The sequence below is a fragment of the Chaetodon trifascialis genome, chromosome 1 (assembly GCF_039877785.1).
Source record: "Chaetodon trifascialis isolate fChaTrf1 chromosome 1, fChaTrf1.hap1, whole genome shotgun sequence".
Classification (NCBI taxonomy): domain Eukaryota; kingdom Metazoa; phylum Chordata; class Actinopteri; order Chaetodontiformes; family Chaetodontidae; genus Chaetodon; species Chaetodon trifascialis.
The window spans coordinates 33,729,946-33,742,645 of NC_092056.1; the positions used below are offsets into that span (position 1 = coordinate 33,729,946).

At 40.3% G+C, this 12,700-nt stretch overlaps 1 protein-coding gene and 1 pseudogene across 3 annotated transcripts; both read left to right on the forward strand.

The window, feature by feature from the left end:
* Positions 1-563: 563 nt before the first annotated feature.
* On the forward strand, positions 564-5,546 carry LOC139332795 (low choriolytic enzyme-like). 3 transcript variants are annotated; one of them, XM_070964938.1, is made up of 10 exons: positions 564-666; positions 808-838; positions 933-998; positions 1,346-1,498; positions 2,009-2,126; positions 2,301-2,479; positions 2,774-2,855; positions 3,667-3,791; positions 4,108-4,201; positions 5,278-5,546. In XM_070964938.1, the coding sequence occupies exons 1-9, from the start codon at positions 604-606 to the stop codon at positions 4,161-4,163; spliced, it is 873 nt and encodes a 290-aa protein (XP_070821039.1). In that variant the 5' UTR covers positions 564-603; the 3' UTR covers positions 4,164-4,201; positions 5,278-5,546. The 3 variants fall into 3 exon arrangements, with proteins under 3 accessions (XP_070821039.1, XP_070821208.1, XP_070821122.1); XM_070965107.1 differs by lacking the exon at positions 3,667-3,791 and having other exon boundaries at positions 580-666; positions 5,278-5,477; XM_070965021.1 differs by lacking the exon at positions 4,108-4,201 and having other exon boundaries at positions 580-666; positions 5,278-5,476.
* A 948-nt stretch (positions 5,547-6,494) lies between these two features.
* Positions 6,495-12,118, forward strand: LOC139330842 (hatching enzyme 1.2-like; annotated as a pseudogene).
* Positions 12,119-12,700: the final 582 nt, after the last annotated feature.

Consider the following 12,700-nt stretch of genomic DNA (forward strand, 5'->3'; position numbering starts at 1 on the left):
CACTCTACCTCCTGAGCCACAGCCACCCCTTTCTGTCCTTTATATTAAATTACTATACTACTGCACTAGATTATTCAATTGTGGTGTGGTTTTCATTTTAGACTCTCATACAAGACCACACCACCACAACAAAACATAGACCACTTGTTCAGATCACACACACACACGTGATGATATTAATGTTCTTAATGTTGTTTATGTTCTTTCTGTTATTGTCTCTCTCTCTGATTGTTTTGTCCCTTTGTCTTGAAAAGACAGTTAAAACAATTTTTAAAGCATTTCAAACAAGATCAGTGCTTTGACATATTAATTGATCAATTCTGCTTTTTTCTGATAGACTAATTGACTGCTAAAATGAGTAGCATGCTCCTGCCTAGGGACAAACAGTAGATTACAAAGGCCTAATCTTACACAAATGATGGTCGGTTTTACGTAATAACTGCCAACTCCAAATGCTGAATTTGTCAATAAGTCTTTGGTGAGCAGTATACCATATTAGGTGGCAAGTTAGCTCACTTTGCCACCTATATAAGTTCAAACATTTCTGTTTCCCCAAGCATTTGCCTGCCTTTGTCTGCTACTGCTGCTGTCCTACAACCAGTCATGATCCTCCAGGCAGCTGTGCTCAGTGTCCTCTTCTGCGCTATCCACAGTTTTACTATAGAGGTAAGCATCAGTAGACACTTATAACAATATGGACAGACACTTCATCTGTCAATAATCAAATAAATACATTACATTTTCTGATACCTTTTGTCAGTGCAATCAGGGTGATAAATTCTGAAAATTTCTTTCACTTTGTGTCAGGCTTCTTTTGAAAAGAACGATGAGTATTCTGGTAAGACATAGCTACTTTTCAGACAGTAAAATTTAGTAAATATAGTCTTATAGTTATGCAACTAATGTATGAACAAACTGTTTCTACTCTGCAGGTAATACCATTGAGGATGATGATTTCAGTGTCTCTACGCTGTTAGAGAGGGCCAATACTAATGTTGGTATGTTCATCTCCTCTGCAACTGCTTTATTCATTCTCTTTGATGGAAATATCATTCTAGCAGCAAATGTACAGTGACTGAGAACAAGTCAAACATAATCTTAAATATAGAACTATATAGAAATATAGAAGACTGTCAGAAATAATGCACAATGCTGGGTTTATAGTACATACCTTTAAGTGTACAGCAAAGAAACTTAACAGAATCATCAGTGTGAAAGATTTGACCTGCCTTTATCACAGGGGTGGTAAGAAATTTTTTTTTTAGGTTTTTTTAATTTAAAAAACAAAACAAAAAAAAAAAAAACAAAAAAACAGTTTCTCCAACATGTTCATGTCATTTTTCAGGAAAGAACTCAGATGAACCTCTAGTGATGTTTGGAGACATAGCAATGCCAAGTGGTCTAGAAAATGCTGATCCCTGCACAGAACGAGGGTGCCTGTGGCCTAAAGCCACTGATGGCAACGTCTATGTACCCTACCGCATCTCCAGCCAGTACTGTAAGTCTCAACAAACCAGTCCCTTTTTCAAGGCAGGGCTTTTATATTGGTTCTGTATTATAATATAATAAATGTAACCCATAAACTGTTCATAATTCACCTGTATCAAATGCATGCTTTATACATGTTTTTTGCTGCAGTACTAGTAGCTAGTGGTAGCAGTAAAGTGTAGCCTTGTAGTAGAAATAGTTGTAGCAATAGTAGAGATAGTAGAGAGATAATAGAAATAGTAGTTTTAACAGTTAGCAGTAGTAACAGCAACAGGTAGTAGAAGGAGTGGCCGTGGCTCAGGTGCCAAGTTCAGCGGTTCGATCCCTGGCCTCGGGAGTCTATGTTTTGAAGTATCCTTAGGCAAGATATACTGAACCCCAAATTGCCCTCAATGCTGTGCCATAGGTGTGTGAATGGTTATACTTGCTACCATTATATGAATGTGTTGGTGAATGTAGACTTATGTTGTAAAAGCATTTTGAGTGGTCATACATATTTTTTAATTTTTTTACTGTAAAGCTCAAAGAGAGAGAAATACCATCATCCAAGGTCTACGGTCATTTGCTGTATCCACCTGCATCCGCTTCACCCCGCTGAATGGTCAGATTGACTTTGTGGACATCCAGTCTCGCTCCGGGTATGGACTATGCAATGCACATCCTACAAGTGCATGCATAAATGCACCTATAGATCATCTTTACACTTTGTGGAAGAGCCCTGTCTTCTACGAGTGTGTCAGGTCAAGGGAAGCTTGTGGGTTATTCTCAAGGGGCTTCACTGTTTGGTAGTTTTATTTACTGCTCTCTTTCAGGTGTTACTCATTTGTTGGACGTCGTGGTCGAGGACAAACAGTGTCTTTGAGTCGCCAGGGCTGTGTTTTCCAGCAGGTCATCCAGCATGAGCTGCTCCATGCGCTGGGCTTCAACCATGAACAGACCCGGTCTGACAGGGACCAGCATGTTCGCATCCTATTTCAGAACATTATTCCTGGTGGGTCATATTACTGACATAATAAAAACATGACAAGTTAGCTTTATCATATCATATCAGCAGGTATAGTAACTCAGGGTGTTATTGATTTGTTTAAACAAGACCTCTATAATGAGCAACCACATGTACAGAAATAGTGACGAACAGATAACTGTTCACTGGTTTCATTACAGCACTTTTAAGTCAATTTGAATGCCAAACTGTAATAAAAAAGAGAGAGAGAGAGAGAGAGAGAGAGAGAGAGAGAGAGAGAGAGAGAGACAACAGTTGATTGAGTTGTGTGATCCTTTCCAGGAATGGAGGGCAATTTCAGGAAGATCAGAACAAGGAACCTTGGCACTCCCTATGACTACAACTCGGTCATGCACTATGGAAGGTAGCTTCTCAGTTCAATCACTGAACGTAATACTAATATACTACAACAAATGAAATTGAAAAAATGAAATTATGAAATCATATAATATATATAACACAACTAAGCATTTTTAAAGGACACCTTCCTTTTGTTTCAAGTCTTCAAATAATATAGACTGTTGAGTCATTCTTTCTCTCCATACTAGCCATGAAAAGAGCCTAATGCTGTAAATGTATCTCAGCTGTAACTGTAAACTGTAAACGTATATGCCATATTATCACCTTAAAAATTTGCTATGGCAAACATGAAGAGACATTAGTATTTGTATATAGTCCCTCCCCTTTTAGCCCTGTTTTTGGTCTCCACCAACTCCTGAGAGAAATATCAGGCTCCTTAGCTGCTAAGTGATCTACTATTGTCTGCAACTGTATTGTCCTGATATTCGCCTACTAAAAGAAGAGTGAATATTATACTTGCATTTATCAGGTGGATATAAACAGTGCTCCAAGTGAATGAAAATGTCTCTCTGTGTCTGCAGGCTTTATGGATAAGTAAGTGTTTGCAAGCATGATAGCCATAACAACTTCATCAGGTGGTAATATGTCAGATTACATGTTTTGGTCTTGTTGTTGAGGTCTTCTGCCCCAATTGACCAAAAGATACTGAATTCAGCTTTAAACTTGTAGACTCTCCATACATCAGCTTTCAGTGGTCACTTAGCTCTATGGGAATTAACTAGTAGCTCTTGCTAAACATGATATGGGCAGTTTAGTAAGAGTACATGGTGACAGATCTACAGTTTCATCATAAGTACTGTGTATTTGCACCACAGATTTGCCTTCTCTAGGAACAGGGAGCCAACCATTGTTCCCATCCCCAACAGCAATGTAGCAATTGGCCGGGCCAGCCAAATGAGTCCTACTGACATCCTTCGAGTGAACCGCCTTTATCGCTGCAGTACGTACCTTTCTATGCATGTAGTCTACTGCTTCCCATACTAAATAAGGTCCTTCTTGTTTCTGTATCTATCTACACTATATTTATTCTGAGCTATCAACATCCTCACCTGTCTACCTACCTACCTGGCTATGCACTAGTGTATGTGCCTACCAACAGTACACTCTCCTACCATCTTCCTATTGACAAAATGGACAGACTAGTGAGCACAGGCCCAGAAAGATGAAACTTGTGTTTTATCATGCACATTGTAGCAGTACCAGAAAGAACTCAAGCAGCTTTTCTAGGTTTTGCTGTCTTTTGGAATTCATTTCAGATTCAACTGTCTCCAGAACTCACCTGGAACCAATGCAAAGAAACCATTTCCTCTAGAAATTGCTATGTAAACACTATCATGAATATGATCTAAAGTAAGTATAATATTTAGATGAACCTAACTGTACATTCTGCCTTGGGGGAGGGGGTATTTTTCCATTTATATGATAGTGACAGACCTTTGAACTTTGAACATACATTTAGATTTAGATTAAGTGAGATTAGATTAGATTCAACTTTATTGTCGTCGTCAGAGTGCAACACAGAGGGCTCTATTTTCAATTCCGCCGCTGGCACGGCGCAGGCACGGCGCAAAGTCAGGTCCGCTTTGCCGTTGGGGCGTGGTGGCGCAGACTTTGCTATTTTCATGCACTGCGCCGCCAGCGCATCTACGCCCCCTTCTCATCTCAGTCCCACCTAGCGGCGCAACTCGGAAAAAGGGAGGGGAGAAGGCGTGGAGTGGGTTTGACACAGCCGAGTCAAATCTTCACCAAGCCTGCGCCGCGCCGGCGCCGGAATTGAAAATAGAGCCCAGAGACAACGAAATGCAGTTTAGCATCTAACCAGAAGTGCAAATAGTCATAATATCCCAAATAAAAAATAAATAAATAAAAATGTGTGTGTGTGTGTGTGTGTGTGTGTGTGTGTGTGTGTGTGTGTGTGTGTGTGTGTGTGTGTGTGTATATGTGTGTGTGTGTGTGTGTGTGTGTGTGTGTGTGTGTGTGTGTGTGTGTGTGTGTGTGTGTGTGTGTGTGTGTGTGTGTGTGTATGTACAATATAAACAGTATGAGGTAGGTGCAGGTAGTGCAAGTAATTTCTCTGAAACCATAAAAACGTGCAGCACGGTATGTAAACGAGTGACATGTGCAACAGGTAGTAAGTGGCAGTGCAATAAAAGTAAAGAGCATAAGTGAACAGATGAAGTATACAGTGTATATAAAATATAAATTTTTTATTTATGTGCATCAATGTTTCCCATTAACCTGACATCAACTTATGTTAAATAACATATGTTAATCTATAAATTAAGGCAATATGAAATTGCTTCCTTTAGTTAGTAAGAGAGCTCTGTGGAAGGCAAAAAAAATTATACTGAAAAAAAAAAATGTGAGAAGCAATATATATGCATATTTATTCCATTCTTTTAACATATTCCTCCTTGTTCCAACAGGAAATCAAGAGGAAATGAGGATTGATGATTGATGCAACTTTTTATCTACAAGCAAAACCAGTTATGCATCTTGCGCTTCATGAATGTGCTTTAAACTAATTCCGAATTTGATTCAATTAGCTTCTGTGCTGACCTAATAAAAAATTAAGTGTCCCATGACATTATCACAAAATTATATTTGCCAGTATATATAACTACAGTTTACAATAACTGCTTGCAAACTTGAGTGAATAATTAATAATGAATAAAAATATATATTCATTTACCTCAAAGCAGTCTGTTTCTGTTTTCCACTACTCATACATATGTTGATCTATAACGGCAAAATACTGTACCAGCATTCACTACCACAAAAGATTTGAACTTGTTAACAACCGTTTTTATTTATCAAAAACAAGGTGAGCATTGATCTAGAAGCAGGATTCTGTGTGTGTAAACCTTCACAGGTGATCAGCAATACTCATATTTTCATATTCATATTTCATATTTTCTGTTTCTGTCTCACATTTTTGACCTTCATGAACAGGCCATGAGGAGGGCTAAACACACAGGTGATCAAACTTAGTACTTTCTGTGGTTGATAAGCCTTTTTTTGGACTTGTTCTGAATGCCATATATAGTCAGCACATACAGTACGTTCACTCAGACACACAACTGTGGGAACAAGTCCCTTTTTAATTCTGATGATATAGGGTGGACAAAATAACAAATAAATTCTGTGAAATATTATATTCCTCCATACTATCCCATACGTTGAATAAATATTAAGATTGTGAAAAAGGAGTTGATTCAACCTTTATGAATAAGTTGTCAATTTGTGGTAAAGACAGCCTTTGATAGTAAAGTCCTTAAAGTAATTTATTTTTTCCATCCTCTTGTGTCTACGGTATGAGACAAAATGACAGAGAGTATATTTCATGATACTGCACAGGTGTTGCTTTTATTTTGTTCACCTCTGTGTGTGTAAGGTGTCATCCTCTAGGTTCACCCTGATCAGTGTACATAAATATGATTTAATTTCTAATTTATAAAAAGAAGTGATGTCAACTAAACAATTAATGTAAGTAAACGCTCATCATACTTTTTAGCAACTGTGTTACATTAATATAACCGATGAAAAATGAGAAAATGATAAGACCAAATCAGACAGAACAGTGATAGTATTGTACATATTGATAGAAAATGCAACATGTGTCCATTTTCTCATCCATAGTGGTATGGAGGTGTTTCTGTTTGCGTATGTGTGTATGTACATTATGTGACATAAACTTGTGAGTTCAGCTTCTTAGTGCGCAGATAATCCATATTTGGTCTTACAGACACAGTTAAGCATATATAAAAACCTCAGCTGCACAAGTCCACAAAGAGGATACCATATCTTTCTTCGGAGTGGAAGCTGTAGCTGATTCTGGTGTCCTTCAGGTCTGCTCAGGTGGCTTGCATTTCTGTTTTCAGGATCTCTGCTCTGGTCCTACTGCTGCTGCCTGCCTGGCATCTTCTCCATATTCTCAAACCCTCTGTTGGATGTGAATTTGAGCATTCATTCACACCTCAGGTAAGATTTTCTGCACCGTTTATCACTATTCTAGCATTATCTTATAGTACTATTTTTTTTTTTTTTGGGTGATATAATGCTTCTTATCAGCAAATTTTGGGTTCTGTAATGTTTGCACATCTAAGAGTTTTAATGTGAATATGCAACTTGAAGACAGGGTATTCTGTTATTTGGCCAATGAATCCAATTTTTTTGTTATGTGGTTCTGTCTATTTCTAATATGTTTGTTTTTTGTCCCCTAATCCCACACTGAATCTACAGACAGGTACATAATCTCTTCTAATGATCAGACTTATCATATCGACATGCACAGTATTGTGACTGGTGCAATTCTATACAAGGTGAAATTGTGGTGTTGCTAATTTTCCTGAACAGAGGACATTGCAGAGGAGGACGTAGAGAAGCTTTCTGTTTCTGAACATCTGGAGAGAGCCAACAGTAACCTGAGTGAGTGTGAGCTGCTGCAGTCACCATGTTCCTCATGACAACTGTTGATGTTTCAACTAAATATCTTCTTCTATTAGTGGCAGTTTAACAGGTTTTTAAGTTGCTGTATGATGTGTTTCTGTCCTTTCCAACAATGATCATCCTGACTGGATTAGACATTGCCATCGACAATGAGGCAGAGAAAAACGCAGACCCCTGCACGAGCCGAGGCTGCATGTGGAGTAAGTGGACCGATGGCAAGGTCTACATTTATTACATCACCAGTCACTTCTGTAAGTGTCAGACACAGGCCTGGGATGCTCAAATATGTTATGTCTTTCAACAGCAGGTTTTCCCTTTTGATGCAGCCTTTTGTAGCAGCAAAAGGTTTGAGAGTGAGAGATCTAACTGTTCATATACCAGAATCAAACAGACAGGGGTGTGTTTGCTGCTTGCTGTCAACTTTATTAGCAAGCAGCCTGGTCCCTGAGAGTCATCACATGACTGACAAAAATATCTAAAAAAAACCCCAAAACAAATATATAACTACAACATCAGTTCGTAAAAGGCAAAATCCAACACAGTAAGGATTCACAAAAACAATAAATTAGAAACTGTAGAGCCACTCATCAGTTCTACATCTGATGACTGACTGACTCTAAAACTCTACAAACAGACATGAAGAAATTTACCAGCAAGGTGACATTAAGAATACAAATATAGCCCATAGTGCAACACACTGTGGGAGCCATTGTTGCAGTGACCCTCTTTCCCCCTCTTTGGCATTCCTTCAGGAGAAATGGAGTTGTAAAACATCCCAACTTTCAAGAGCTATTGACCAACTGAACTGTTGCAGGAGGTGCTAATTTGGAGAGAGACAAGGGGCTCTATTTTTCCGTGCTGTCGGCACGGTGCAGGCTGCGCACCCTGCGTAAACCGAGGCGCACAGAGGTGCGCCAGGATGGGCATTGCGCCGCAGTAGGGGGAGGTGTCGACATAATCAGCCGGCGGATTTGGATTTTCGTGCCATTTCAGTCTGTGCTGGCGGCGCAAAAGTGTGCTGAAAGCTCGCCACCCCAGACCTGGTCAACTCTGTGCACCAGTGGCGCACCGCCAGGCAAGTGGATTTTTATAAACCGTTGGAGTCGTGCGCCCACGTCACCAATACCTCACAGTCAGTTGTAATCTACTCGGTAAAAGATGCGGCTGCATCAGGTTAAATGCGGCTGCATCAGGTTAAAAGCCGAGGAAAGTCGGCTTTGTAAATTTAAGTGACTGAATGTCAATGTCTTACATTTGCATCTCTATTATTCCCTTAAAACTACTTCTCACTATCACCAAACTTATTTCGCCATTGTGTTGCCATAAGTTTCTCTTTGTGTTATGCCATATCACCTATATCTTCTGTCGTACTATTCATGATACATTATTCACTATCCATAGTTGTGTTTAATTAATATGACTTACACTTCAGATTATCAGACTGGTCTACTGTTGGTTCATTTGTTAGTATTTCATCAGCATTACAGCAGTTAATCCCTGCAGTCCTTCTTAGCTGAGGAAGGTGGTGCCTTATTATTATTGGACTGTTTTAGCATTTAGTTGTCTATATGCAGCCTCACAGAGCCTCTTGGGCTTGTCTAGCTAATATTTCTGTACTTTTACATATGTAAAATGTTGACTGCAGGACTACATGTAATGTAGTATTTTGGTACCTTGTGGCATTGTGGTGGGCTACAAACTTTCACTAACATGTGAAATTAAAGGGCTCTATTTTCGACTCCGCCGCCGGCGCAGCGCAGGCGCGGCGCGAAGTCAGGTCCGCTGCGCCGATGGGGCCCGGCGGGGCAGACTTTGGTACTTTCGTGCGCTGCGCCGCCGGCGCATCTCTATGGAATCAGATTTGTGTCAAAAAAAATCAAACAAAACTTATGCAGAATGAAACAAAAATAAAAATTTGAGAGAGAATAAAACTCACTGAAGCAAAAAACATGTTGTCTTCAATAATAACGTGCATAGCCCTTATTTATTTCATAAAATCGAACCATTTTATACAATATACATTTCTTGAACTCACATACTTATTGCTTTAGCTTGCAAGATAAAGATATTTACATGCTGCAGCATAATATGAAACACTCAAAACTCACTAGCCAATGGCGACGCACCCCTGAAAAAGCCCGCCCACATAAGAGGTTTGTGTCAGAATCGCAAAAAAAAAGTCAGGGGGCGCAAACGAGAGAGCTGGCAGCGTGACTGCAAAGCTGACGGTGAGAGCAAAAGTCTGAGCAGTGAGAAAGAAACAGAGGATATGACAAAAAGTAAAAGACCAATAGTTTACTTAATTGCACAAATAATTTGTTTGCAAGTTATTCCATACATCTCCTCCTCCTTCTCATTTCAGTCCCACCCAGCGGCGCAACTCGGAAAGAAGGCGTGGAGTGGGTTTGGCACAGCTGAGTCAAATCTTCACCAATCACAGCAGCTCCTCGCCTCACCTTTAATCACCGCTGGCGAGGCGCATGGCAAGTTTCCAGGAGACTGACGTCACTCATGTCTCTGACATCCGTTTGTATTACTTCGCACACCCGTTTGTATATACTGTTTAATTTTTCTCAGTATATATATATATGTATATATTGTTTTATATTGTGTTCTATATTTTGTTAAATAAAGGATTTCTGATTCTGATTCTGATGTCTAAGTATGAGGTCCTTAGATGGTAAATCCTCCTCCTCCTCCTCTTCATCCTCTTCAAAGCAATGATGTACTCCATCTTCGTAGATAACGTGAAGCATTATTATGATAACATTTGTATTTGGAATGAAATGACGTGGGTAATAGCGGACAACGATCATCACTTACGTTTTTCCATGTGTCTGTCTCTCTCTGTCTCTCGAGTGCTCTGAGATAGATGCAGTATATATGCTCTGTAGGATGCCACGGCTGTTTCTGGTTGGCACAGCGACGTCAATTGATTAGTTCGCATCCCTGTTTCACCTGTGTACATTCAGTCAGGGTGAGTGACCATTACGCGTGCCGAACGCGCTTGCGATGTCGTCAGATGAGATGCTGATCAAAATATATAAATTTAGGTCTGACTGCATGTGCTGACTCAGATAGTTGCATTGAATCGTCGCTGTTGCTAATTATTGATCGCAGTGTGCGTTCGATGACTGACCGAGTACTGCTGAAAACACCGTTAAAACCACGCTGCCGTCTTGTTTACGGTGTGATATATGGCGTCATCACGTTTTCAGTGGATAGCCGTTATTACCTAGCAGCCACCCATTCAGAGGGGTGTCCCCCTGAAAGACTGTAGGGATGCTAGAATTCGCCAGGATCAATGAGTCATGTGCCGACCCGGGGAAAGTGGCATATACGTTTGTCACCAGGCAATTTGAGTTACAGATCACCAGACATCCCTGTTTCACCTGTGTACATTCGGTCAGGTTGAGTGACCATTACGCGTGCCGAACGCGCTTTCGATGTGGTCAGATGAGATACGGATCAAAATATATAAATTTAGGTCTGACTGTATGTGCTGACTAAGATAGTGGTATTGCGGCTGTTGCTAATTTTTGATCGCAGTGAAATGCCAGACACTGTGGAAACCTGCCTGTGAGGTGTTGGTGATGTGAGCCCACGACTCCACCTGTTTACAAAAATCCACTTGCGCCACCGGCGCACAGAGTTGACCAGGTCTGAGGTGGCGAGCTTTCAGCGCACTTTTATGCCGCCGGCGCAGACCGAAATGGTCGAAAATTCTCATTATGCTCATTATGCCGACACCTCCCCCCTACTGCGCCGCAACGCCCATCCTGGCGCACCTCTGTACGCCTTGGTTTACCAAAATACCAAGTGCGCCGTGCGCCTGCCTGCGCCGGTTGAAAATACTACTGCGCCGGCGGCGCGGTGGAGTCGAAAATAGAGCCCAAAATGTTTAAACCCATGTTGAAAATCTTTAGCCTTTTTCCAAGGTCATGTTTCCCAAATTTTCTGTCTCACAATGACTGTCAATGAGTTTCCCCTCCTGGGACGAATAAAGGAATATTGAAAGCTTCACTGAAAAAATGAATACTCAAGAGGATAAAAAGGCTTTCTGTATAGTGCCTCTATGGTGTCTCCTCATGAAGAAAACAGCTCTTTCATCACATTGCCAGGGAGAGCACATTGGATTAAGGGATACAAATTTGGCCAAACTGATCCTGCATTAAACATGCTCACAAGTTCATTATATGACTGCTGTGTCTGACTGCTGGAATATAAAACATCTGTAAAACCAAACCATTTCTCCAGCAGCTGGAGTCCTTTCTGTCCAGAGCTAAAAATAGATTAGAACCAAACCAATGTTAATGTTATCCTTGTTGTTTTTTTTAGGAATGGAACACAACTTCAGGAAGATTGCCACCCTCAATCAGGGCAGTCCCTATGACTACAACTCTGTCATGCAGTACCACAAGTGAGAACATGTGGCTTCACTTGAGCCTTTGCAGTGTGTCATCATATATTTGTGAGCTGAGTGTGCAGGATGAGCTGTGGTTCTGTTTCACTGCTTTGTGTCCTTTTGTAGTTATGCCTTCTCCAAGACCAACCAAGCCACAATGGTCCCCATCCCTAACACTAAAGTGTCCTTTGGCAATTCAATTCAATTCAATTCAATTTTATTTGTATAGCGCCAAATCACAACAGAAGTTGTCTCAGGACACTTTCCATATAGAGCTGGTACAGACCAAGCTCTTTTATCTACAAAGAAACCAACAATTGACAATTGACAATGCTAAGGAGATGAGTCGCAATGACATTTCCAGGCTCAACACACTCTACAAGTGCTGTGACTTTCACATGAGCACATTATGAATATATATACACCCACTGGCATATACAGGTGCTGGTCATAAAATTAGAATATCATGGAAAAGTTGATTTATTTTAGTAATTCCATTCAAAAAGTGAAACTTGTATATTATATTCATTCATTACACACAGACTGATATATTTCAAATGTTTAGTTCTTTAATTTTGATGATTTTAAACTAACAACTAATGAAAATCCAAATTTCAGTATCTCAGAAAACTAGAATATCACTTAAGACTGATACAAAAAAAGGATTTCTAAAAATGTTGTCCAACTGAAAAGTATAAACATGAAAAGTATGAGCATGTACAGCACTCAATACTTAGTTGGGACTCCTTTTACCTGAATTACTGCAGCAGTGCGGCGTGGCATGGAGTCGATCAGGCTGTGGCACTGCTCAGGTGTTATGAGAGCCCAGGTTGCTTTGATGGTGGCCTTCAGCTCTTCTGCGTTGTTGAGTCTGGCATCTCGCATCTTCCTCTTCACAATACCCCATAGATTTTCTATGGGGTTAAGGTCAGGGGAGTTTGCTGGCCAATCAAGAACAGGGATACCATGGTCCTTAAACCAGGTACTGGTAGCTT

Coding starts and splice junctions, on each gene's coding strand:
- LOC139332795 (XM_070964938.1), top strand. CDS start 604: ATGATCCTCCAGGCAGCTGTGCTCAGTGTCCTCTTCTGCGCTATCCAC. Junction 2,127..2,300: donor GACATCCAGTCTCGCTCCGG/GTATGGACTATG, acceptor GCTCTCTTTCAG/GTGTTACTCATTTGTTGGAC. Junction 2,480..2,773: donor ATTTCAGAACATTATTCCTG/GTGGGTCATATT, acceptor GATCCTTTCCAG/GAATGGAGGGCAATTTCAGG.